This window comes from Phascolarctos cinereus, unplaced genomic scaffold (assembly GCF_003287225.1).
Source record: "Phascolarctos cinereus isolate Bilbo 61053 unplaced genomic scaffold, phaCin_HiC Scaffold_7;HRSCAF=346, whole genome shotgun sequence".
NCBI lineage: Eukaryota > Metazoa > Chordata > Mammalia > Diprotodontia > Phascolarctidae > Phascolarctos > Phascolarctos cinereus.
The window spans coordinates 28,544,118-28,570,367 of NW_027556180.1; the positions used below are offsets into that span (position 1 = coordinate 28,544,118).

At 40.4% G+C, this 26,250-nt stretch overlaps 1 protein-coding gene across 1 annotated transcript in view; it reads left to right on the forward strand.

Moving 5' to 3' along the window:
- Window positions 1–23,855, forward strand: part of SERPINI1 (serpin family I member 1) — a 98,851-nt gene extending 74,996 nt beyond the window's left edge. Inside the window, exons 6-9 of the mRNA XM_020980141.1 lie at window positions 3,569–3,666; window positions 19,988–20,074; window positions 22,027–22,116; window positions 23,540–23,855. Coding sequence (XP_020835800.1) covers window positions 3,569–3,666; window positions 19,988–20,074; window positions 22,027–22,116; window positions 23,540–23,616 — 352 coding nt within the window. The 3' untranslated portion in view covers window positions 23,617–23,855. The remainder of the gene's footprint in view (window positions 1–3,568; window positions 3,667–19,987; window positions 20,075–22,026; window positions 22,117–23,539) is intronic.
- Window positions 23,856–26,250: the final 2,395 nt, after the last annotated feature.

The window sequence follows — 26,250 nt, forward strand, 5'->3', positions numbered from 1 at the left end:
TGACAGGAATTCTATGAAATCTTGTGTTGAATTTTCACTACTTTGGAGATACATACCGAGCAGTAGTTGAAGACGACTTTGGTCTTTACTGCCAACTTGTTCATAACATAAATTTTAAACCACCTAGCTTTACAAAACAATCTCTGGTCTTTTGATTTTTTTTCCCCCACAGGCCGAACTGGACCTGAGAAGAGTTAAATGTGTACTCCAGATGATAACTGACTTTATTAGTGAGTTTGGGCCCAAGCAAAGACTGTCCAACCCCCCTTTACCTAGGATTCTTTTCATTTTCTTGTCTTCAAAGGTTATTAAGTATTTAGTTTTCTTCATGAAATGCCAATCATCCTTGAGAATGCAACATAACTTTTCTGTAATTTTAATCTTGTCCTATATACCCATCGTGATTGACATTCTGTATAAATAATTTATTACTTTATGCTCGTGTTTATTCAAGCATCTGAAATTTTTGCCTTAAGTGGTCCCAGGTTTTTATGGGTTTTGTTGTTGTTTTTCCCTATGAAAAAATGTGCATGCCAGTTTATTAACAAAACCAGCCTAGATTCCTCACATCATTCTTCACGTCACATTTTTAGAACCTTATGTTTCTTTTTTTTTTCTAATGGTAGGAAAACTTTGATACTTAGTGACCTTTAGTAGCCTCAACATATTGATCTGTGCCTCCCAAAAATAATGAGCCATATTCAAATAGTGCTTTAATGTTTGCAAAGGACATGTACACGTTTTTTTATTTGACCCTCACAACAAGGTGGGGAGGTAGAAGTAATTACTATCCCCATTTTACAGATGAGCAAACTAAATCTCAGTGGTGTGAAGTTCCCAATAAGTGTCTCAGGAGGATTTGAACCCAGGTTTTCCTGACTGAGTTGAACACCCTTTTCCCCACCCCATGCTGTCTCTTATGAGTATAGTAGCAGCCGTCAGCATTTGTACCTTGCAGTACATAGTTCCAAGCCTGGCGTAACCAACCTGTCTTTAGGCCTTCAGGAGTCGTCTACAAGAAATCTCAAATTCTTAAGTGCTTGGTATTGCTATAGAAGCATTTTCTTACATTGTCTTTATTTTTATTTTTTTCTTGGAACTCTGAATTCTCAGACTGGTTCTCTGCCTTCAGAATGTTTTAATTCAGGGATGATGGGATGGGATGCCTCTCCTGTAACCTGAAACATGACCTTCAGAGGACTTCACTGGCTGAGAATCCACTCGACTTTGCACAGAGTCTCCCTCTTCCTTTTCTGCCCTGGCTTAAGACTTACCTCCTTTACTGATGAGTCTTCCTTGCCTAATTTCTGGGCAAAAGGTCTTCTTTATGTCTTTTGATCTCATGGGGCTCACTCTACTCTCCTCTTGCTCTGTAAAACTAAATGGCAGGCAATGAGCTCCACTGTGAAACTCCCCAGAGTAGAGATCACAAATACAGCCCAATCTTGTTCCCGCTGCTTGGGTTTAGAAAAGCAAGATTGCTCTTTCATTTGAAGTTTTAAAGAAGCAGTTGTTTCTATTCTCCTTCAACAGTCTTGGAGAGCTCATGGAGTGAAATGTAAGATAGAAATGAAATCTTACACTAATTCTTAAAATATATAGTTTATTGATATTGTTTGTTTTTGCATTATCTCAATTTCCTGGTTTCCCTCCCACTTCCCTTTCCCAGAGAGCCATCCTCTTAACAAAGAATTAAAAAATAAATAAATAAAGAGAAAAATATCAGCAAAACTAGTCAGTACATAGAAAAACATCCGGAAAGGAAGGAAGAGAAGGAAATAATCATTTATTAAGTATCTGCTCTATGCCAAACGCTGTGCTCAGCACTGGGGGCACAAAAAGAGGGCAGTGAGTGGGAGTGAGAGAGGCCAGATTTGAACCCAGTCCCTCTGATTTTAGATCTAATACTCTTTCCCCTGGGCTGATAGTATGAGGCAGAAGAAGTCTTGAATATGGAAACGTCTACAGAGAGCTGGGCGCACAAAAGGGAGACCTGAGCATGCCCTTTTAATAAGGCGCCTGGAATCCTGAACAACTGACTAGTCGGCTTGAGTTGTAACCAAAAGCTCATTGATGTATGGTTCAGTGGAAAGAAACAGAGGGCTTGGGTTTGACTCCTGCCTCTGCCCGGCTATGGGGGTGAGGTTGGGCAGGTCATTTCAGCTCTCTGCTCTGCTCCCTCTGCTCTAAAATGAAAGTCTGAGATCCCCTCCAGTTAGAAATCTATTCTCTCATGACCACCCTTTTCAGTTATATACTTTCATCCATTTATCATAGAATTGAACATTTCTGTATTTTTCTTCTTTCTTTTCCTTCTTATTTTCATCTCAAAAACTATACTTTCTACACTAAGGGCTCTTACCCTGAGTGCCATAAAGTTTTTAAGAAGCATTGTGATAACTGTATTTCAATATACTTGGTTTCCTTAGCAATCTTATGTATCTTGTTTTATGCATTTGAAAACATGATTCTGAGAAAGGGTTCCTAAGCTTTACTGCATAGCCAAAGGGAGGGGTTTATTCCACACAGAAAGGTTAGGGACCCTGCTGAGCATCACTGGCCCAAGGGAGAGGTTTTTGAGATGTGGTACTATGACTCATGGTTCAATGGCTACCAGACTTTCACTGAATTGTGTCAGCTGTCGTGAAAGAGTGCTGATTACTGCACTTGGGAAGCAGTAACAATCACTGATAATAATGATGATAATCCCTTCCATGGCAATTTAAAGTTGCAAAGCACTTCACATCTGTTAGCTTTTTTTAAGCCTCATGACAACCCTGGGAGTTAAGTGCTAGAGTTGCTATTATTCCCCTTTTTCAGAGGAGAAAACTGAGGCAAAAAGAAGTTAAAGTGATTTGCCCAAGGTCACACAGCCAGTCAGTGTCCATGGTGGGACCTGAATCTCCACCTTCCTGTCCAGCTTTCTTTCTGTTAGATCACAGTGCCCCTGGGCATGTGGGCTAGCACACAAAAGAAATCTGGGCCCAGCCAAGTGAGAAATCTCACCTGTTTGCTTCTCCTTTATCTTTGGGTTTCATTGGAGTCCGTGATATTGGAGAGTTCTGATTAGAATCCATTAATTCTCTGAGACTCTTCCTTGGGGAACCATACAAAGTAGGGAGGGTGGCCACCAGAGGAATGCAACATCCAAGGATGAGTCCAAGGAGAGGCACCTTAAATTTCACAGCCCAACGGGGGCATCTGCGGGGCAGATGAATTTTGATTTTGGAAGCCCTTGGTGATCCAGCCAGGTTTTATCCATTGGTTTTGTCCCACTGCAGTAGACGATACAGGCTTGCTGCTTAAAATAGAGATGGGTGTCTGATTTCAGCTCCTAATCTTTCCACTCTCGCTTTTCCCTCTGAGGTATATATTGGTCTCTGCTTTTAGGGCCTTCTGATGTTGTCTTCTTTTATCAGTGACAATCAGATGTCACCTGCACTCCTGAGCAGGCTTGGGCAGCTTACTCGTTATGATCTCTCCAGTGATTATATGCTCCCTACCACCTGCCATCTTATTCGAGCCATCCTTAAACTTAAAATGGATTGTTTTCTTATCTGTTCTGCAGGTTCACTGTAGAGCAGGAAATTGACCTCAAAGAAGTCCTGAAGGCCCTGGGGATTTCTGAAATTTTCAGCAGAAATGCAGATTTCAGCGCACTGTCTGGTAAGACATGGTCATTATTTTCAAAATCAGTTTTAGTTCCAGGAGGCCCATTCAGAATGATAATTAACCCTCTCTGTGGGAGAGAGAATGTGAATATGTTTGAATGGGGTGTTGTTTTAGCCTGATAAGTTGAACTGAGAAAAGTGGGCTGGCCAGATTTGGGCTGTGCAGTGTTTAACCTTGGGCTCAAGAGCCTCCCCTTGCTTGAGACCTCTCCTAATCTCCCCTACCTCCCACCACAGTTATTAGTGCTCTTCCCCCCCACCCCTGTCAACCAGCCCCCTAGAATGTAACCTCCTTGAGAGCAGGGATGGCCTTATTTTTTGCTTTGTGTTTCCATTGTCTAGCATCCTGCCTGGCACACATTCAGCACCTAATAAATGTGTGTTGTTAAATTTGGCATGGCACTTCCTCCACCTTATACATAGGGCATATGGCCAAAAACAGAGATAGATTTTTCTCCAAATGTTTCTGTCCACATAAGGAGGAATGGGAAACATTTCCATGGCTCCCAGCCAAGCACCCAAGGCTCTGATCCATTCAGAGCTGATGTTCAGCCTGAAGAAAATGTTGGTGATTCCCCAGAGTACAGTGTTTTTCACTCCATCGCCAGTGTGTTCGTTAACTATGGAATGGTGTGATTTAAAGCTTTTTCTAATTTTAGCAATTGAGAAAGACTCTTCTACTGTCTTGGCCAAGCTCCAGGGTGGACAGTTGTGTGCTCTGCCTACAACATGGCTGCATTTTCAGTTTGGTCTTTTCCTCAGTAGTTTCAGATGTTAGAAAACCTGCCTTTTCACCTCAAGATATTTGTAGGGCTGGAGCAGGTGAATCCATTGTTACGTTGAAATTGTCAACTTCTGACATTGGAGAGACTTTGGGAAATTGTAAGAAGGTGCCATTAAACATCACAATCAGCCGTTTCACCATGGGCCTTTTGTACTCAAAATTCTGCCACTATTGTTTAGCTAACTGAATTCAATGTAGCAGGAAAGTGTTTACCATATGCCACACCCTATGCTTGGTGCCACGGATACAAAGACCCACAGGAAATATTCCCTGTCCTCAAGGAACTTAATCTTTGCTTGATATCAGTTACCATTTTTACCATTACTGAATCCTCCCCAGGGAAGGTGACTAGAGATTTCTTCTGAAAACCTTAGATTGAAGACTTTGAAGGATATTATCTTCTTCAAATCATCAATTTTAAAAACCTAGTTTTACAAGAAGGAAGAAGGACCACTTGGTTAATAGAATCTTGGGGGAAACCAGTTTCCATGAAAAGTTCTTGGATTTCTTTCCACTGCAGACAGGAGGTGGTACATGCTAGCCTCTTCCTCCTCTGTTATCAGAGATACCAACCTTGATTTTGTACCAAAATCAGTGATTGCTTGGTATAAGCGGAAGCACAAAAGTAGCAGCATCTCTGCATGGCCCTCGCATGCTTCCTTCAGTCTCAGGGATTATGGCCGCTAATCTCTCTGACTCTTGCTGCTGGCCGGCATGCAGATAAGCATTTGCCCCACCCGAGGTTTTCCAGGCCTGGGAGCTGCTATGGAAATGGGTGGGGGTGGTTAATCAAGATATTTGGCTAGAGAATTCTGATCTACTGTTAGTGGATTTCTGCTAGTTTCCTGTTGCCAACAGTAATTGCTTTTTATGTGTTCCTTGTGAGAGCTTCTTCAAGTGAAGGGAGCTCTTTACCTTGTATTGTGCATTTGGTTTTGAAAAAATATTTCAATAACTGTGTGTTTGATGTAATTGGTTTCCTTTGTAATTCTGTGTATTTTGTTTTATGCCACTCAGTGAGAAACATCTATAGTTTGGATTCAGTAAAGGGCTGAGGGACACATGTGGCCTTGAGGTCACATTCGTCTATAGGCTTGAGGCCCACTTCTGATCTATAGGCTTTGCTAGGCTGACTTCCAAAGGGATCTGGGACATACAAAAAGCCTGAAAGCCTCTGTGCTAATGAAAATCCAAATTGTAACACATTTGAACTTTTAAATATACAAAGAACAAAAAAGGGGATTTTATATGAAATTGTGACTCTCCATTTCATAGTTTGGTTTTTTGGTGTATTTTAAATTTAGCATAATCATAAAACTGTTCTGCTTGCCTGGGTCCCCTTTGGAATTTCTGTTCTCTTTTGCTTGTTTTTCAGTGTTTCATTGACACTCTTTTTTCAGTTCTTTTTTTTTCCATCACCGTCACTTCCCACCAACTGTACACGTCCTTCCTCCCACCCCACAGAAACCCTCCTGTGATTTCTCCTTTCCCTACAATTTGCCCCTCCTCCCGATTTTGCTCTTCCTGCCAGTGGTATTACCTTTTATCCAGTGCTCCATGTTTGAAACCTTGATGTTACCTTGCACTTGGAGAGATCTCTGCCTCATTTGTTGTTCATCATTCTTGTGTCCTTTGACAAGACTCTCTTCTTGCAATATCTTCCATCAGTCCTCTCTTCTTTAGGTTCATCTATACCTCCCTCGCCCAAACTTTCATCACCACCCCTCTGAACTATGGCAGTGGACTCTCAACATGTCTTCCCATCTTTAGCCTCTCCTCCTTTCAGATCATTCCCTATTCATGCCACTGCTAGTTCGAGGTATCTTTGTGCATAGAAGGTTAGGTTACTTTGCCACTCAGAACTCTCCCATTTATGATCTGCCAGAAGCCATCGTGGATTTATCAAGAACAGATCTTTCTAGAAGAACCTCAGGTTATGGCTCTCAGGACTATGAATCTGGGACATTCAGGAGAAAGCTGATTTTAGGGAAACCTGCCTTTTGGAAAGGTATTTGACAGTCACCCTCTAGTGTGATTGTCACCCCCACCTCCTCCCGAACTACCATGTGCGCGCTGTCAGACCACTTGCTCTAAAGAGCATCTTTAATCATAGTCTTCTGCTCTCAAACCTTTGGAGGCTCCTTGTTGCCTACGGAATAGTCTGAATTCTTTCATTTGCTCATTTACAGATAATATATTTACAGATAATATAATAAACAACCCTGCAAGTATGTGTTATTGTTATCCCTATTTTACTGTTGAGGAAACTGAGACTCAGAGGTTAAGTGACTTATCCCACATCACACAACTACTAAGTGTCCAAGGTAGATTTGAAACCACATCTTCGTGTCCGAGTCCAGTGTTCTGTACACTACTCCCCACTGCCTCTGCATTTGTATTACAGATGTGTGTTGATGCAACCCAGTTCCTATTAACATGGAACACAACAAAAGATCTTGTTGAATGGGGAATTAGAGAGTAGGCTCAAAGTATTTCTTCTTCAAATTCTCGCTGATAAGACTCATCTGAGAGTAGTAGTTGCAGAGAGAGATTTTGGGTATGTGTGTGTAATGGAGACTAACAGCTCTCAGCCGTGGCATTAATAGATAAACCTCTTTTAGCTCCTCAGAACATGATAAAGAGCAAACGTTAAATCTTTTGGAATAAAACCTGGGCCTTAATAATAATAAAAGGCTGGGTGAAATAAAGAAATTAGGGAGACACAGCAAAAGCCATATCTGAATCAGCCTTTAGTGCCATGCTGAAGGACTCCTACATCACCCTCTTTGTCTTTCTTCTCACACCTTCAAAGAAGAGATTTGTGTGCTGGCTTGTGCTGGAGCTTCAAGTCCTGTGGGGCTTTATTGATAGCTAGAGGTGATCTTTCAAAGTTTCTGTGGTCGAACACATCCCATAAAATCAACATCCATACTCCATAGAGACTCGGAGTCTAAGAACCCTTCTCATGTTTGAGATGGTGTAGGAGACAAGGAAATGTTTGCACAGTCATAGCATGAATCAGCATCTGGCATCGTCAGGTTTGATTGTGAATTCATCATTGATTTCCTTCTTTTTGTGATGCCTCTAAAGTATCAGGAGAGTATCTGATGAAGGGGAGACTCTTTAGAAGTGCCAGCTGAAATTGATGAGGTATAGAATGGACAAAATAGGCCTGGGGAGATTCTAGGGGCAGTGATGGGGCTGTGGGACTAGTTGAGCCAGGGCTGCCTATATTAACTTCCCCACATGGATATTCACAAGCTTACTTTGGTATTCCTTAGACCTGCCCTTCTAAGACAATTTTCAGCCTTTGCCCAGCTCCATATCATAGGCACTAGGGAAACCCTAGCTTTCCTCCTGAAAATGCCTACTCAGTCTCATGCCTACTTCACACTGATTTGGCCTAGCAGTCACTATCAACACTTTGAAGCACAAGTCCTTTGTGTGATATTTGAGTTGTTGTGTGAAATTTTTCTTTCCCTCTGGTTTTGGTCACTCAGTTAATAAGGATTTGTTAAGCTCAGGGACTGTGCTGGATGCTGATATGTAGTCTGCTTCTGGCAACTTGCAGGAAACTTGGAAGAAGAATTAGGTGAGCTAGTCTAGGGCTCTTAAACTTTTTCCACTCAAGACCCTTTTTCACTGTTAAGCAGTGTTTGTTGGCATTGCGTGGCCTGAGGGCACATGCAGTGCAAAGTGCACATGCTTTGTGTTCAGAACCAAGGCTACAGAGAAGTTGCATGGTGCAGCATGGGTAAGCACTACCAGAAACACCTTGGATTCACTACCCATTTGATTTTTACTTAATTATTGGTCATGCATGTCCAGAAACCTTTTACTGTTGCCAAATTTTTCGTGACCCCATATGTGGTCATGACCCATAGTTTAAGAAGTGCTGAGCTAGTCAATGCTAGAAGCGATCAATCCTTTATTTGGTGATCCTCAAGGGTAGACAGTATATTTTCACTGGAGACACCCAAGTCTGGGAGGCTGGAGAAGGAGGTATGGGTTTGCAAAAATCCAATCCCTGCCCTCAAAGAGGGCATTTTGATAGGGGAGAGAACATGCAAATAACTATGTTCATATAAGATATAAACAGTGTAAATGGGAAGTAATCTCAGAGGGAAGGCATGGGGAGAGGAGGGATGGAGAAGTATTAGGAAAGGCCTTCTGCAAAAGGTGAAATTTCAGTTGATTCTTCAAAGAAGCCAAGGAAGGTAGGAGGTAGGATTTAGGACAGAGAGCATTCCACGCCTAGGGGATAGCCGTTACAGACACAAGAAGACAAGAACAGCCAGTAGTCTAGAGTAACTGTATCAGAGTACTAGAGATAGTCATCATCATCTTCTCTTCTATGGAATTTGCATAAAAATGGCCCCAGAACAAGTTGCTAGGCTACAGTTCTTCTATGTTTAACATAGAATGTAAGCTTCTTGAGAGTAGGAATTGTTGCCAGTCGTAGAACCTGGCACAGTGCCTGGCCCATTGTGGATGCATTATAAATGCTTACTGATTGATTGACTTTTGTGCAAGTGGAGCAAATGTTTACTGTTTTTGTAGTTGAATACAAGTGTTGTAGTATGGGTGTAACTAGGTGTTTCATCTGGAAAATCTTTGAGTTTAGTTGGGGTGGGCCACTCTTTCTCCATTAGCTGCCTCTGCCCAAACCATGGCCCCTTCTACTTGGCTTCCCTTCCCTTTTCTGGGATCTGCAGGCCTAGAAAATCCCATGTCTCCACTTCACTGATTGGCACTCTCCTGCCTGTGACTTCAGAGACGGAAAACTCATCAGATTTTCTTGATCTTGCCCTCGAAAACACCTGGTTCCCTTCATCACTCCAGAGATGCGTGGATGCGTGGAGAGATGATGAAAGCTGGAGTCTCACACAACAAACCCAGGAGGAATGGTGAAGACTTGTTGGATCAAGGTAGCAGGTGTAAGAGAGAGCCTCTTGGGTAATAATCATGGCCTTCATTCTCACATCCAGGGCTTGGGCAGTATCCTACCTTACCTGTGACCCTTTCTTATACTGTTTTGGAAGTGTTGGCCTTTTCCCTCTCTTGGGGACCTCCAAGTCCATTTGGTCTCATCTCCCCAATTTACAGATGGGGATACTGAGGCCCAGACATTGGGTGACAGGTTGTAAGTGATATGTATATATAATTTATACATGTTCTAATACTCAATGCAGGACCAGCCTTGTTCGTTTTCGGTCCTTAAAGTGATTTTATCCCTCTGTGGTTCCTCTTACCTTAAGCCCTTTCCATGTCTATATAGATTGGCTTCTGAATGCCACTCTATGGATAGTATATCACCAAAGTCTTAACCATGCCATTAGAGGGAAGCTGAATTGTCATTTCTTTTTATTCAAAAAAATTTTTTTTTGTATTTGCCAGCTGATTTCCATTTATTAGTTTTACAGGGCTCCTGATTGGCCTTCCCTCTGGTCTTACAATTTGCTTGGATTCTCTTCTGGCTTTGTCCAAAGCCTTCATTTTTGTGTCTGGCCCCTCCTCTACCTTGGCATCATCCATCTTTATCTTAGGAGCATTCCTACACTGGCTGGTAATTCCTGCACAGCCATGGCGATGATGCTAAGAGAGTCACTGTCCTCTACAGACATAACGTGTTTATCCTTTCATCCAGTTATTCCCAAAATGGTATTTGAACCCTGTCCCATAGGCATGTAACATCGACCCGAGATTAGACTTGCTCTCACTGACATCCTTTGCAAATGAAAGTAGGAATTTGGGAAAATACCAACATGAGGAAACTGTGAATGTTTTCTATATGCATAGTGTATGTATGTACTTATACCTATGTGTAGAGATGAGTATATGTGTACATAACTTTGTATGGTATTTCTATGTTAAGCCAAAAAAGGTTAAGATAATAAGATAGAGATATGGATTTGTAATTATCTGTATTTTCATTTGACATGAAAGTGTAGATGGCAGTATGACAGAGTGCAAAGAATGCTGGACTTGACATCAGAGGCACTGGGTTTGGGTCTCAGCTCTGTCGCACTATCTATGTGACCTGTAGAAAGTCATTTTACCCCTCTGGGACCCAGCGTTTTCATGTCTAAAACAAGAGGTTAGATGAGATGACCTCTGAGCTCTCTTCCAGATCTAACTCTGTGAACCTGTGATTACTAATTAGCCTTTTCTTTTGCATTAAAAAAAATCACTCTAGATCAGAGGTTCTTAACCTGGGGTCTATGAACTAAAAAGAAAAACACACATGCACACACACACACACACACACACCCGATGAATACATTTCAGTATAATTTGTTTTCTTTGTAATCCCATATATTTTATTTTATTCAATTAAAAACATTGTTTTGAGAATGGGATCCAGGAGACAAAAACATTTAGGAGCCCTGCTGTAGATTGTGTTTTGGAATGTTTATTTTTTTTCTTTAGATATCTAATGCCGAAGGAAGAACTGTGCATTTGAACTTTTATTTTATCTGTTAATGTTAAAATTCATTTCAAGGGAGGGAAAATACAAGAGGAAATAGATGACAATGGTATAGTTGTTAAAACTATAGCATTATGCAATTTGAAAGTAAATATTCTCCATTGAATATTTGAGTTACTGGCCAAGACTGTAGGCAAGTCATGATATTTCCCTGAGATTTCATTTCCTTATCAGCTGAAGGGAAATGGCAACACTGAATTCACAGAACTGTGTCATGGACACTTAAAAGGATGTCGGGATGTTTTCTTCTTCTTTTTTTAGTAGTATTTTATTTTTTTCCTCAAACATGTCAAGACAATTTTTAGCATTCATTTTTTACAAGATTTTGAATTCCAGATTTTTCTCCCTCTTTCCCTCCCTTCCCCTCCTCCTTAAATGGTAGGCAATTTGACATAGGTTATACATGTGCTATTATGTAAAACATATTTCCATATTAGTCACAGTTGTGAAAGAAGAAATGGATCAAAACAAAAAAAAACAAGAAAAAATAATAAAGTGAAAAAATATGCTTTGATCTGCATTTAGAATCGATCAGTTCTTTATCTGGATGTGGATGGCATTTCCCTTTGTGAGTCCTTTGTACTTGTCCTGGATTATTGTGTTGCTGAGAAGAACTGAGTCATTCATAGCTGATCATTGCACAGTGTTGCTGATACCATGTACATGCTTTCCTGGTTCTTCTCATTTCATTTTGCATCAATTCATACAAGTCTTTCCAGGTTTTTCTGAAATCTGCCCGTTCATCATTTATTTGCACAGTAGTATTCCATTACATTCAAACACCACAGCTTGTTCAGCCATTCCCCAACTTATGGGCATCCCTTTGAGTTCCAATTCTTAGTCACTACAAAAAGAGCTGCTATAAATATTTTTGTACAAATAGGTCTTTTTCTCTTTTTTTATGTGTTTGGGATGTCGACCTGTCATTGATATTGCTGGATCAAAGGGTATGCAGAGTTTAATGGCCCTTTTGCTCTCCAGAGTGGTTGGGTTCACAGTTCCATCAACAGTGCATTAGTATGCCAATTTTCCCACATCCTCCTCAACATTTATCATTTTCCTTTTTTTTTCCATATTAGCCTGATTTAGAGCACTTTTTCATATGCTTATAGATGGCTTTGATTTCTTCATCTGAAAAATACCTGTTCATATCCTTTGACTATTTATCAGTTGGGGAATGACTTGTATTCTTATAAATTTGACTCAGTTCTCTATATATTTGAGAAATGAGTCCTTTATCAGAGCCACTTGCTGTAAAGATTGTTTCCCAGCTTTCTGCTTTCTTTCTAATCTTGGTTGCATTGATTTTGTTTGTGCAAAAGCTTTTTAATTTAATGTAATCAAAATGATCTGTTTTACGTTTTATAATACTTTCTGTCTCTTGTGTGCTCATGAATTCTTCCTTTCTCCATAGATCTGACAGGTAGACTATTCCTTGCTCTTCTAATTTGCTTATGGTATCACCCTTTATGTCTAAATCATGTACCCATTTTGACCTTTCCCTGGTATATGGTGTGAGATGTTGGTCTATACCAGGGGTAGGGAACCTGCAGCCTGGGGGCCACATGTGGTCCTCTTGGTCCTCAAGTACAGCCTTTGACTAAATCTAAACTTCACAGAATAAATTCCCGTAATAAAAGGATTTATTCTGTAAAACTTAGACTCACTCAGAAGACCACACCTGAAGACTTGGAAGCCCACATGTGGCCTCAAGGCCACAGATTCCCCACCCTTGGTCTATATCTAGTTTGTGCCCCATTGTTTTCCAGTTTTCTCAGCAGTTTTTGTCAAATACTGAGTTCTTACCCTAATTGCTTGGTCTTTGGGTTTACTAAAGACTAGGTTACTATGGTCATTTACTACTCTGTCTTGTGTACTTAATCTGTTCCACTGATCCACCACTCTATTTCTTAGCCAGTACCAAATAGTTTTGATGATTACTGCTTTATAATATAGTTTGAAATCTGATATTGCTAGACCACCTTCCTTTGTATTTTTTCATTAATTTCCTTGATATTTTTGATCCTTTGTTCTTCCAGATGAATTTTGTTGTTATTTTTTCTAGCTCTGTCAATTTTTGGTGGTTTGATTGGTATGGAACTGAATAAGTAAGTTAACTTAGATAGAATTGTAGTATTTATAATATTAGTTTGCCCTACCCATGAGCAATTGCTGTTTTTCCAGTTGTTTAGATTTGACTTTATTTGTGTGGGAAATGCTTTGTAATTGTGTTCATATATTTCCTGGGTTTGTCTTAGCAGGTAATACTCCCAAGTATTTTACATTGTTTACAGTTATTTTAAATAGAATTTCTCTTTCTATCTCTTGCTTCTGGGCTTTGTTGGTCATATAGAGAAATATTGATGATTTATGTGGGTTTCTCTTATATCATGTAACTTCGCTGAAGTTGTTAATTATTTCAAGTAGTTTTTTAGTTGATTTTCTAAGTATACCATCATGTCATCTTCAAAGAGTGATAGTTTTGTTTCCTCATTCTAATTCCTTCGTCTTCCTTTACTGTTATAGCTAATATTACTAGTACTATACTGAATAATAGTGGTGATAGTGGGCATCTGTACTTCATCCCTGATTTTATTGGGAAGGCTTCTAGCTTATCTCTATTACATATAATGATTGATGAAGGCTTTAAGATAGATTATCATTTTATGCTTATCATTTTAAGGAATGCTCCCTTTATTCCTATGCTCTCTAATGTTTTTAATAGGAATGGGTGCTGTATTTTGTCAAAAGCTTTTTCAGCATCTAGTGAGACAATCATATGATTTCTGTTGGTTTCATTACTGATATGGTCAATTATGTTGATAGTTTTCCTAATATTGAACCAACCCTGCATTCCTAGTATAAATCCCACCTAGTAATAGCATATAATCCTTGTGATATATTGTTGTTATCGCCTTGCTATTCTGTTCAAAATTTCTGCATCAATATTTAATCGGGAAATTGGTCTATAATTTTCTTTCTGTGTTTTAGCTCTTCCTGGTTTAGATATCAGCACCATGTCTGTGTCTTAAAGGAGTTTGTTAGGACTCTTTTGCACTTTTTTCTGAATAGTTTATGTAGTATTGGAATTAATTGTTCTTTAAATGCTTGGTAGAATTCACTTGTGAACTCATCTGGACCTGGGGATTTTTTCTTAGGGGGGGTACATGAATGGCTTGTTCATTTTCTTTTTCTAAGATGGGGTAATTTAAGCATTCTTTTTCCTGATCTGTTAATCTAGGCAATTTATATTTTCATAAATATCCATCAATTTTGCTCAGATTGTCAGATTTATTGGCAAATACTTGGGCAAAATATTTCCTAGTGATTATTTTAACTTCTTATTCATTGGTGGTGATTTCACCCTTTTCATTTTTGACACTGGATATTTATTTGTGTTTTCTTTCTTTCTTTAAATCAAATTAACCAGTGACTTACCTGTCATTTTGGTTTTTTCATGAACCAGTTCCTAATTTTATTTATTAGCTCAATAGTTTTTTTTTTCCTTTCAATTTTATTAATCTCATCTTTGATTTTTAGGATTTCCAATTTGGTGCTCAGTTGGGGATTTTTAATTTGCTCTTTCCCTAGTTTGTTTTTCAGTTTGCATGCCCAATTCATTGATCTGCTCTTTCTCTATTTTGTTGATGTAAGAATTTAAAGAAATAAATTTTCCCCTAAGTACTGCTTTGGCTGCATCTCATAAATTTTGAGGTGTTGTCTCATTGTTGTCATTCTCTTTAATGAGATTATTGATTGTTTCCATGATTTGTTCTTTGACTCACTTATTCTTTAGGATTACATTATTTAGTTCCCAATTAATTTTTAATCTATCTTTCCACTGCCATTTGTTGAATGTAAGTTTTAATTGCATTATAATCTGAAAAGAATGCATTTTAATATTCCTACCCTTCTACAGTTGATTTTCTGGGTTTTGTGTCCTAATGCATGGTCAGTTTTTGTGTAGGAGCCATATGCTGTTTGCATTCAGTTTTCTCCAAAGGTCTGTCGTATTTAACTTTTCTAGTATTCTGTTTCCCTCCTTAGCTTCCTTCTTGTTTGTCTTTTGATTGGAGTCATCGAGTTCTGAGAGAGGGCATTTGAGGTCCCTTACTATTACAATTTTGCTGTCTATTTCTTCCTATAACTCACTTATCCTTTGAGAATCTGGATGCTGTGTCACTTGGTTCATAATATATTTAGTGTTGATAAAACTTCATTGTCTATGGTACCTTTTAGCAAGATGCAGTTTCCTTCCTTATCTCTTTTAATTAGGTCTGTTTTTGCTTTTGCTTTGTCTGAGATCAGGATTATGAAAGCAGAATTACCCTGATTTTTTTTAAACTTAAGCTGAAGCATAATAGATTCTGCTCCACCCCATTACCTTTACTCTGTGTGTGTCTTTCAGCTTCAGGTTTGTGTTTTGTAAGTGACATATTGTTGGATGGATTCTGGTTTTTGATCCACTCTGCTGTCTGCTTCTTTTTTAGGGGAGAGTTCATCCCATTCACATTCACAGTTATGATTACTAACCGTATTTCCCTCCATCCTAGTCTTCCTCCTGTTTGTCTTCTCTCTCCTTTCACCCTTTCCCTCCTCACCAGTGTTTTGCTTCTGTCTTCCACCTCTCCTGGTCTCCCTCCCTTCTGTCAGTCCCTCCACCTTTATTTGCTCTCTTCCCCTCCTACTTGTCTGTCAGTTAAGATAAAAATTTTTTTTAAGATAAATTTCTGTATTCAACGGATTGTGTATGTTATTTCCTCTTTGAGCCAATACTGAAGAGTGTAAGCTTCAAGCAGTGTTCATTGCCGACCCTCCAATCTTTCCCTCCACTATAAAAGGTTTTTCTTGCCTCTTCATGTGTAATAATTTGTGTACTCCTCTTTTTCTTCCCTTAATTGTTTTTTTTTAATGTCATTCACTCAAATTCACCTTATTCCCATACCCTCTGTCTCTATATATGTCTTCTAGTTTTACTATTAGTGGCAAATTTTTAAGCGTTCCAAGTATCATCTTCCCGTGTAGGAATGTAAGCAGTTTAGCTCCATTGATTTCTTGTGTTTTCTTTTCCGTTTTTCCCTTATTAATCTTCTCTTGGGTCTTGATATTGGAGATCAGATTTTTTGTTCAGTTCTGGTCTTCCCCTTAAGAAAGCTTGAAATCCTTCTGTTCTATTGAATGACTCATTTTTTTCCCCTTGAAGTATTATGCTTAATTTTGCTGGGTAAGTAATTCTTGGTTGTAATGCTAGCCTTCTGAAATATAATGTTCCGTGACTTTTGATCCTTTAATGTTACAGCTGCTAAATCCTATATAATCCTGATGGTGGCTTCCCAGTACTTGGATTGTTTCTTTCTGGCCACTTGCAGCATTTTTTTTCCCTTACTTGATAATTCTGAAATTTGGCTGTAATGTTCCTTGGAGTTTTTATTTTGGGATCTCTTTCCTGAGGTGGTCATGGGATTCTTTCAATGTCTCTTTTGCCCTCTGGTTCCAGGATCAGGGCAGTTTTCCTTGATCATTTCTTGAAGGATGCTGTCAAGTTGCTCCTTTTTTATGGTCCGGGTAGTCCAATGATTCCGACATTGTCTCTCCTGGATCTGTTTTCCAGGTCGGTTGTTTTTCCAATGAGGTATTTTACTTTTTCTTCATTTTTTGCATTCTTTTGAATTCATTTGATTCATTCTTGATGTCTTATAGAGTTATTAGCTTCCACTAGCCCAATTTTAACTTTTAAGGAGTTATTTTCCTCAGTTAGCTTTTGTGCTTCCTTTTCCATTTGTCCAATTTTACTTTTTAAGTCATTGTTTTCTTTTTCCAAGCTGTTGACTCTTTTTTCATAATGCTCTTGCATCACTCTCATTTCTTTTCCCAGTTTTTCTTCTACCTCTCTAATCTGATTTTTAAGCTCCCTTTTGAGCTCTTCCGTGAATTCGTTCTGGACTTAAGGCCACTTCCCGTTTTTGTTTGGAGCTTTTCCCATAGGTGTTTTGACATTGTTGTCCTCTTTTGAGTTTGTGTCTTGATCTTCCCTGTCACCGTAATAACTTTCTATGGTGAGGATCTTTTTTTGTTCATCATTTTTGGCCTTTTTCTTTTCTTTTAAATTTGAGCTCTGCTCCTGGGGTGAAAGGGGCACTGTCTTGGGCTTCTTGCATGAGGGACTACAGGCTGTTTACCTGGTGCTGCACTAATGTTGCCCTGAGACCCACCAGGGACCCTTATGTCTGGTGCTGTGCCGAGGGGCTGGAATGGAGGGTGGCTGGTGCTGTTGGAAGCTGCAGGGATCTGGCAGCTTACTTCGTGCTGAAGAGGGATCCTGATGTTGGTGTCTGGCATGTGCTGAGACTGGTGGGGTGTTTCTGCGTTTCCCCAGGCTACACTGAAGCACGGAATGGTCTAGCTCTTGGAGGATGTCTATTTGCCTGGGGCCTGGCTGCAGCTCATGGGGGGGGGCCAGGGCTGGGATGGCATTGGCACCCATAAGGTTGGCATCTCCCTCTTTGACCAGGGCTACCCTTAAGCACGTGGTACTTCTCTGAGCTGGAGTCTGCTAATCCCCCTGGCTAGGCTAAGACATGTGGGGGATCCTGGTGTTGGCATTTCCCTGCTCCACCACACTGGGGTTCAGGATCCCTCCCATTGGTTCGCTGAGGTGGAGTTTGCTTCTGGCTTGCTGGAGCACTTCTTGTCCTAGACTATACTCTCCGTTTACCTGAGTGGGACAGACCTTTCCTGCCGATCTTCCAAGTTTCTTGAGCTAAAAGATTGTCTCACCTCACCTTTTTGCTGGTTCTGCCATTCCAGAATGTGTTTTGGGGTGGCTGTTTTGTGGTTGTTTGGATGTGAATATGAGAGAGTTATGGTGATTTACTGCATACTTCATCATCTTGATTTCAGGAAGTGGGGATGTTTTCTTGTAACATTGAGGAGTTATTCTGGTGCTCGTGTGCTTAGCACTGTACCTAGCCTATTATAGGTGCTTAATACATGTTTCTTGACTAACTGAAGATAAGCAAATGGCCAGGCAATAGATGCCTTGAAACTGTTGTTGAACACTGTTCTTCATTTTAGAAATGAACTGAGGCTCTGGAAGCCTGAAGCTTCTATCTCACATGGTCCCAGTAAGTCACTCTCCCTGCATCTTCCCACATGCCATCCCAGAGGAAATGGGATAGTGTTTCATCCTGGGCATGTGGAGCAAACTCATCCGGCTTACTCCCAAAATAGTTTATCATGATTTCAAACTGAACCACCCGAAATTGAGCAAGATGGAATTATCCTAAGTTCCAGCTATTGATATTTGGGCTAGGATTTTTTCTTTTCTTTTCTGGTATTTGGGTTAGGTTTTTTTTTCTTTTCTTTTCTGGAGATGAGTGGAGGGAAGAGGAGTTGGACCCTGAAGAGAGGAAGTGGTTTTCTCAAAACTAACACTAATAAGTTACAAAGGGAATTCACAAGGAAAACCAGTCTCAAAAGCCACAGTTAAAGACTGACAACGTAGGTGATTTCTGATGATACTAAAACAGTGTGGAAGGTGTGAAATGCCCTCCTGGGAAGGAGGTAGCCCGGAGTGAAAGGTGGATTGTTAGAGATTAATTCCATGTTTCTAACAGAGGATGAAACAAAGCTGAGAATATCATTTCATAATTTTGTTTCTGAAAGAACTTCTTAAAAAGGCAGCACTAACAGTCTGGTATAATGGATAGAAGAAGAGCCTTGGAGTCAGAAGACCCAAGATCAGATCTTTCCTGTGACACATACTAGGATGTAACCATAGGCAAATTGCTTGACCTCTCAAAGCCCCAGGCAGTATTCTTGGAGGGATTTTCCACACCAGAGGCTCCTAACATCAATTAAATCATAAGCCAGGACCAAATCCTCTGTCTCTCCTCTCCAACAACAAAAATACAAGGCAAAGTGCAGTTTATTTGATTTTATTAAACCTCTCTCCCACAAATGGCTCTGACTTATTGTGGTCATAAAACATTTGAGAAAAGCAAAAGGAATATTCTTATGTGCTTCAGATTGTGTTAATGCCTTTAATTTTTTTTTTTTTACATCATAGACATTTCAGGACTATAGATTTATGACTTGAAAAGACCTCAGAGGTCATGTGTGACATTCCTGCCACCCAGTGAATCTTCCTTTATTATAAAGAAAAACAGTTAAGCAGAATCAGCAGAAACAGGGATCACAACAGACAGGGGAGCTGACATCCTATGTCCATTGGGCTCCTCCCCAAGAATTGTCTTAGGACCACAGGCCCAGCATTGTAAGGAAATCTCATCTGGTCCAATTCCCTAGTTTTGTAGGTGAGAAAACTAACTCTAGGCTAAATGACTTGCCAAAGAACACATATCATACAAACAGTAACTGTCTGAGGTAGGATTGGAACCTAGATCCCCTCATTGCAAAATCAGTGCTAGTAGTAATAATAAGAATGATGATGATAGTTATAATGTTTGTATAACACTATGTGCCAGGCACTATGCTAATTGCTTTACAGTTATCTCATCTGATCCTCACAGAAGTAGGTGTTGTTATTACATTTTACAGGTAAGGAGAGGTTTAAGTGACTTTGCCAGGGTGACACAGCTACTAAGTGCCTAAGGGTAGATTTGAACTCCCATCTTCTTAACTCCAAGCCTGGGGATTGTGATGCACAGTGGCGCCACCTGGCTGCTTGTTCCACCTGTACCTTTAATTTTGGTAGAATGTTGATGTCATTCTCTTTGCCATACTTTCCACACATACACACTTAAAAATCAGAAATATTTGAAAAGTTCACTTTTTCCCTATGAATTTTATCTCTCTAGATCAAGCCCCAGGTGCTAACACAACCTAATTCCCCCTTCTCCTAGTAAGGTAAAAGGCTAACAATGCAAAGATTACCAACGAAGTGAGAAAAATGATCAAGGAAGCATATTTCCCCAGAAAATGTCATTTCAGACTAAACATTCTGTTGTTTCATGGTATTTGGGGGAGAATTCCTCTCTGTTTCTGATACAGAAAACATGCTTCTCATTTCCTGTTTTTCCCCAGACAACAAGGAGATTTTCCTGGCTCGAGCGGTCCACAAGTCTTTCATTGAGGTTAATGAGGAGGGCTCCGAAGCGGCTGCTGCCTCAGGTACTGGGTTCTCTTTTAAAAAGTAAAAAGAAATGAAAATCCAGCATGCCAAGCTTTTGTTTTCAGCCCACTTTCTTTAATACCCCAAAGGGAACCCATCCACCTACACGTACACGCTTCCAAGATCACACCAAGAAGATGATTTAGGCCGTTACTCCAGAACAGAGCTAGTGCTGAACAAGGCATCATTTCCCAGAGATGATGTGTACCCTGTGCTGGGTCTCAAGTGTCCCGTTAAACTATCCCTCCCCTTCGCACTTGGCCTCAAATGAGTGGTAGGAAGGCATCAGCAGAGTTTATCAGGGTGGATTTTCTTGCTGTATTGCATCTTTGATTTTCATTCTTGCTCTGGAGTGATTGGGAAATTGAGGGGATTACTTCTCCCATCACTGGAAAGTGATTGTATTTTGTGATAGGCATATAAACAGTAACACAAGATCAAAGATAATACCTTGTGTTTAAAAAAAAAGGTTTCCTTAGTATAAACAATGTGTCAGGCTCAAAAATGGTAAAAGTGGCCCCTTTCTCTGATTGGTAAATACTCTTGGGGCCTCCTTCATGCCTCATTGTCAGTCTCACCAGTGAGCATCCATTGTGCGACCTTCTCACTCTGAGCCATACTGCCAATACGTTGACCCTCCCTCTTTTTGATGAGGCCCTCCTGGAACCATCATTTTGTGGAGAGGCCCAGACTGGCCAACCTTTAATCCTCTCCTGGCAGTGCTTCTGACTTTCTGGGTTTCAACATCTTATTCCCTTTCTGCATGCCTTTACCAACACCACCCCACCGCCCAGCTTTCTTTTTTATATCATCTTTGCCCATTAGATTTTAAGCTCCTTTTGGACAGGGACTGTCTTTTTGCTTGTATTTGTATCCCCAGTGCTTAAGAGAGTGGTTGGCACATGGTAAGCACTTAATAAATGCTTATTACCTTGTCTGGCTTCCATATTACCACAGAAAGGCCTGTCTACTTTGAGCTGTGTTCAAGGATCTCTCTCTCCCTTTCCCTCTTCACCCAAGTCCCAAATATAGTGGTTTTTACCTACAGGCTTTTATGGTGTTGACCATGAAAATGTCATGTCGAGGAATTCAGTCTACTCATATGGCTTCTTTCTGATATCTACCATTCCGGCCTCTGAGTTTTTAGTGGTGCTGGATTTAGAGCCAGTCCTGGATTCAAATCTTAGCTATATGTGACCTTTGGCATGTCACATGATCCTCAGCACCAAGATAGCAAACTGGTTGGGGCATAGGCTAACACAAGACTATGTCGATGAGTGCCATCATCACAGACTGTAGGCTTGTATGTCTTAGAGCTGGGATTGACCAGAGGCCATTGAGAACAGTTCCCTCACTATGCTGGTGAAGAAACCACCCTTGCTAAATAGAATGTTCCATTTGACATGTGTTTGGTGTTAAAAAGAAGAATTCTACCTCTTTTCTTTGGCTCAAAAGGAATTAACCTGTCAGATCTGCTTTGGAAAGACACAAAGTTCTTTCTCCCGGAGAAATGCGACGGGATCCTCTCTAGGGGACGGTGACTGAATTGGACTGTGTTTGTTGTGAGCCATGGAGTACACTTTTAAGCAAAGCAGAACATTAACGTCTTCTTACCCCCTCCCTTTTTTTTTTTTGGTGCAAAGTTGTGGCTGCTAGGACTCACATCTTCTCACTCGCGTTAAGTTATTAGTGGCTCCTGCAACATTGGACATAAATCGCCCCTTGCCATTTTTAATCATTCTCAGAGCATAAGTAGACATGTAATTACTCTGGACCCCTATTTCACTTAGATGAGATTGTTGGTCCTGTTTCTTGGTGACACACAGAGCACTAGTAATTTCTTGGTGAGATGAGGGACCACTTCTGAGGCTTTCAAACCTAAGGATGTCTGGTTCATGAAAGGGGGCAACCCTGTGTAACCGCCTGGCCACTTTTCCCTTCTTCTCCACAGGAATGATCGCCATTAGTCGCATGGCCGTGCTCTACCCCCAAGTTATTGTCGACCATCCATTCTTTTTCCTTATCAGGAATAGGAGAACAGGTGAGTCATGAGTGGTGAAGCTTTGGTAATGAGTCCCACTGAATCTTTTCCAAGCCTGAGAAGACATTGCTTTTGGTTCCTCATTTTTCCGAGAACTATCACCTTTCAAGAGCACTTTAGAGAACAAAAAGAAACTCAGAATAACAGGATTTTTTTTTCGTGTGTGGAGTAGACTACATCAGGAGTTGTTAACCTCAGGTTCATGGACCATAGATTTCCAGGGATCCATGAACCTGGACTGAAAAAAAAAGATCTTTATTTTCAATAACCTTTAACTGAAATTTGGCATTTTCTCCAATAATTTAAAAGCGTTATTCTGAGAAAGGGCCCGCTGACTTTACCTGACTGCCAAAGGGCAGTCTACGTCACAAAAAAAGGGGTTAAGTACACCTGAACTTGACGGATACCCTCAGCCCTTCCAACTCTCAAATCCTGTGATTCTGTGAAATTCATCTATCATGTTGGCAACACCATCCTCCCAGCCCCTCAGACTCACAAGCTAGGAGTCATCTCACTTTCCCTCCCCTCCCCTCCCATCCCCATCCAAGCTGTTGCCAAGGCTTGTCCATTTCACCTTTGTAATATCTCTCGAATATGCCCCCTTCTGTCCTCTGCCACAGCCCTCACCTGGTACCTTCATCACCTCTCACCTGGACTATTGCAATAGCTGCTGGTGGTTCTGCCTGCCTCAAATCTGTCTCTACTTCAGTCCATCGTCTGTTCAGCCACCAAAGTGTTTTTCCTAAAGTACAGGTCCAATCATATCACACACCCCCAACCCCTGCCTCCTAATCAGTAAACTCCAGTAGTTCCCCATTGAGTCCAATATCAAATACAAAATGCTCTGCTTGGCTTTCAAAGCCCTTTATAACACAGCCCCCTTCTACCTTTCCAGTCTTCTTACACCTTACTCCCCAACGTGGACTCTTTAATATAGTGACACCAACCTCCTGGCTATTACACAAGCAAAATGCTCCATCTCTCAGCTCTGGGCATTCACTCTGGTGGTCCCCCAGGCCTAGGATGCTCTTCCTTCTCCACTTCACCTGTTGACCTCTCTGGCTTCTTCTTCCCAACTAAAATCCCACCTTCTACAGGAAGCCTTCCCCAAGCTCTCTTAATTCCCATACCTTCCCTCTATGAATTATCTCGTTATTTATCCTGTACATAGCATTCTTTGTATAGGCTTGCTTACATGGTATCTCCTTCATTCCGTTGTAAGCTCTTAAGAGGACAGAGACTTTTTTTTTTGTCTCTTTTTGTATCCCCAGGGCTTAGCACTGTGCTTGGCATATAGTAAATGTCTAATAAATGTTTATTGATTGATTCGCACCCTATAAATCATATCAAAGACACAAAAGTGTCTCTCCCCGACTCTTTTTGGTGAAATTCTCATTTGTGTCCCCCTCCCACTCTGATGTAGGTACCATCTTGTTCATGGGAAGAGTCATGCATCCAGAAGCAATGAACACAAGTGGCCACGATTTTGAGGAGCTGTAAATATTTATTCTCACATCATAAAAGGAAAACTGTCACAAAGCACACCATGTTTGCCACTGGTATCTATTTAAGGTCTGTGTTCTCCAATGTATTCTAGGAACCCGTTCCAGGTCCACGCAATCATGTGAATGGCCAGCTGGTCTTGTCAAAGAATGCTTTCTGTATTATCATGGTCCTCTTGATGTCCTTGTGGTTACTGTGTTGGTATTGAAAATAAAACCATCTACTGTATACGTGAACAGGTCTGGGTCTCATTTTCAAATAGTTACATTGAGCCCTGGAGTGCCCTGAGGGGCGAGGGTCTATAGTTCTTTGGAATTGGTAGTGATTCCTGACCTCTTAGCTATCTTGTGAATTATTTTTTTTTTATCTTAAGGAGGGCTACTTTATTAGCTGCTTGTAATAATCACAGAAAGCATGTAGAGTGAGTTGTCCATAAAATTTGGCTTTCATTCATCTGTAAACCTGAATCACGTGAGAGGTGGTGGCAAAGAAATTCCTTGGTACTGCAGTGGATTCTTTGACCTCATCAACATGCTTGACCTGCCTGTGTGATCCTTCTCTATGTCCCCTTAAAAGTCCTTCAGAGGAGCTTTACCCCATGTGCCTAAAGCCTTCCTCTACATCAGAGATTCTTAACCATTTTTTGTCATGGATACCTGTGGGGGCCTGGTGATAAAGTCTTTCACCCCTTCCCAGAATAAGATTGGTCATCTATATTCATAATGGAAAGAAATGCTAAATGTCAGGTATAGGCTACTAAAATTAAAGTGTGATTTTTCCCCATCCAAGTTCACAGACTTCCTGAAATCTCTCCATGTACTTTTGAATGTGCATGGACCCCAGGTGAAGAGTCCATGCTCCAGATCTCCTGATGTAAAGCAGATACCAAAGGGCTTTTAGCACACAGGCTAAAGATTTAGATAGCTCTTATTCGTGCCCTGGGACTGATCTGTCCTTTTTCTCTAGTCTTACATCTCTTTGATGTCTGACATCCTTTGTGCCAATTCTCAAATGCAGCTCTTCATAGTTAATATTTCGGAGCCTACTCACATCCACCATCAGTCAATCAGTCAGTCCGCAAGCGTTTAGTAAACACCTGCTAAGTGCCAGGCACCATGGTAGGTGTTGGGGGTGTGAAGGCACAAACAAAACATCACAGAGAGCAGTAGCTCTGAAAGCAGAGGAAAAAGCTTCCAATTCTGGCACTGACCCTAATTACCTACATGACCATAAGTTAGCCTTCTTGGGCCTTAGCTTCCTCATTGTAAAATGAGGGGTTGGGACGATATAACCACTGAATTTCCTTGGCTCCTGAGGGCCATTCTACTAAATTTGTGATACCATTGGAGGAAGTAACATGTGCCCTATCCTGGTCTTTTCAGTACCCCTCAACATTCATTCATTAGAACCTTGGCACCATGCTTCACAGGAAATGCAAATATGGTCTGTTGCCCCCTCCTCGAAATTTATTTCAATAAAGCATGAGATAATATAAACTTCTCTGTGTATGTGTGCATATAATATATATAAAATACATACATATATACACATATATATGTTATACGTGCACACGTACACATATGTGTATGTGTATGTATATGCCGATGTCTCTCTCTATATATGTATATACATACTGGTCACCTCCTCTCCATTGTATACTTAAACTTTTCTTTACCCTCATACAAAGGCAAGTTTGAAGTGCTGCCATTTTACTACTTCCATAGAAAACCGAATGTATGTCAAGAGCCCCAAAGAGACAAAACAAGGAGGTAAAATGATCATTGAAATCCAGCCCGTAAAGAGGAGAATTCCCAGACAAGTCACTAGGGTTATAAATCAGAGCAAGCAATTCCTTGAATGTTCCTAGTACATACTCAGCACAGTGGTTAGGTGCAGCCTTTTCTCATATCTATTAAACTTCATTCTGTGGGTGAAAAAGTCATAAATTACTTTGAAATGAGTTTAACTTTTTCAGGTCATTAGTAAAATGTTGCCATTGCCTAGAATAACTAACGTAAAGATCCCAGTAGGGCCAAGCCCAAGATTTAACCCAGTTCTGTTTCTGAAATAATTTCTGAGTCTCCAAAGTTTGGTGTAAAGCAGTATTTTCATGGTTTTATTTCTCACGGTTTAGGCTCTTGGTGTGAGTTGGTATAATCCTTTGCTGTGTAACCATTTCCCATAATGCTACAGATACATATAGGACACAAAATGAATTATTTATGAGGTGTTTACGGTTATAGGAAATTCTGAGAGTTAATGAGGCATTCTCTCCATGCCACTAATCATAAAAACAGTTTCCATGTCGGATAGCTTTATATATAGTGGGAGGGAAAATTCTATCATTTATTCAGACCTCTATGAGACATAAGGCCCAGGATGGGAAGTTCTGCATTAAAAATTCAAACCACTTTATGTGAAGAGTTTTAAAAAAATGATTCCACTGTATAGCTTTGGGACTATTACGTACCATGGGAAAAAAAAGCACAAAATATCTCAGCATCATTAGACCATAGAAATATCTTAGGGAAAATGTCAAGACTTTTTTTTTAATATGGTTAATTCCCACATGAGAATTTATGAATGCCCAGGGATTACTAGCCCACCCCGAATTTTCCTACAGCATATATT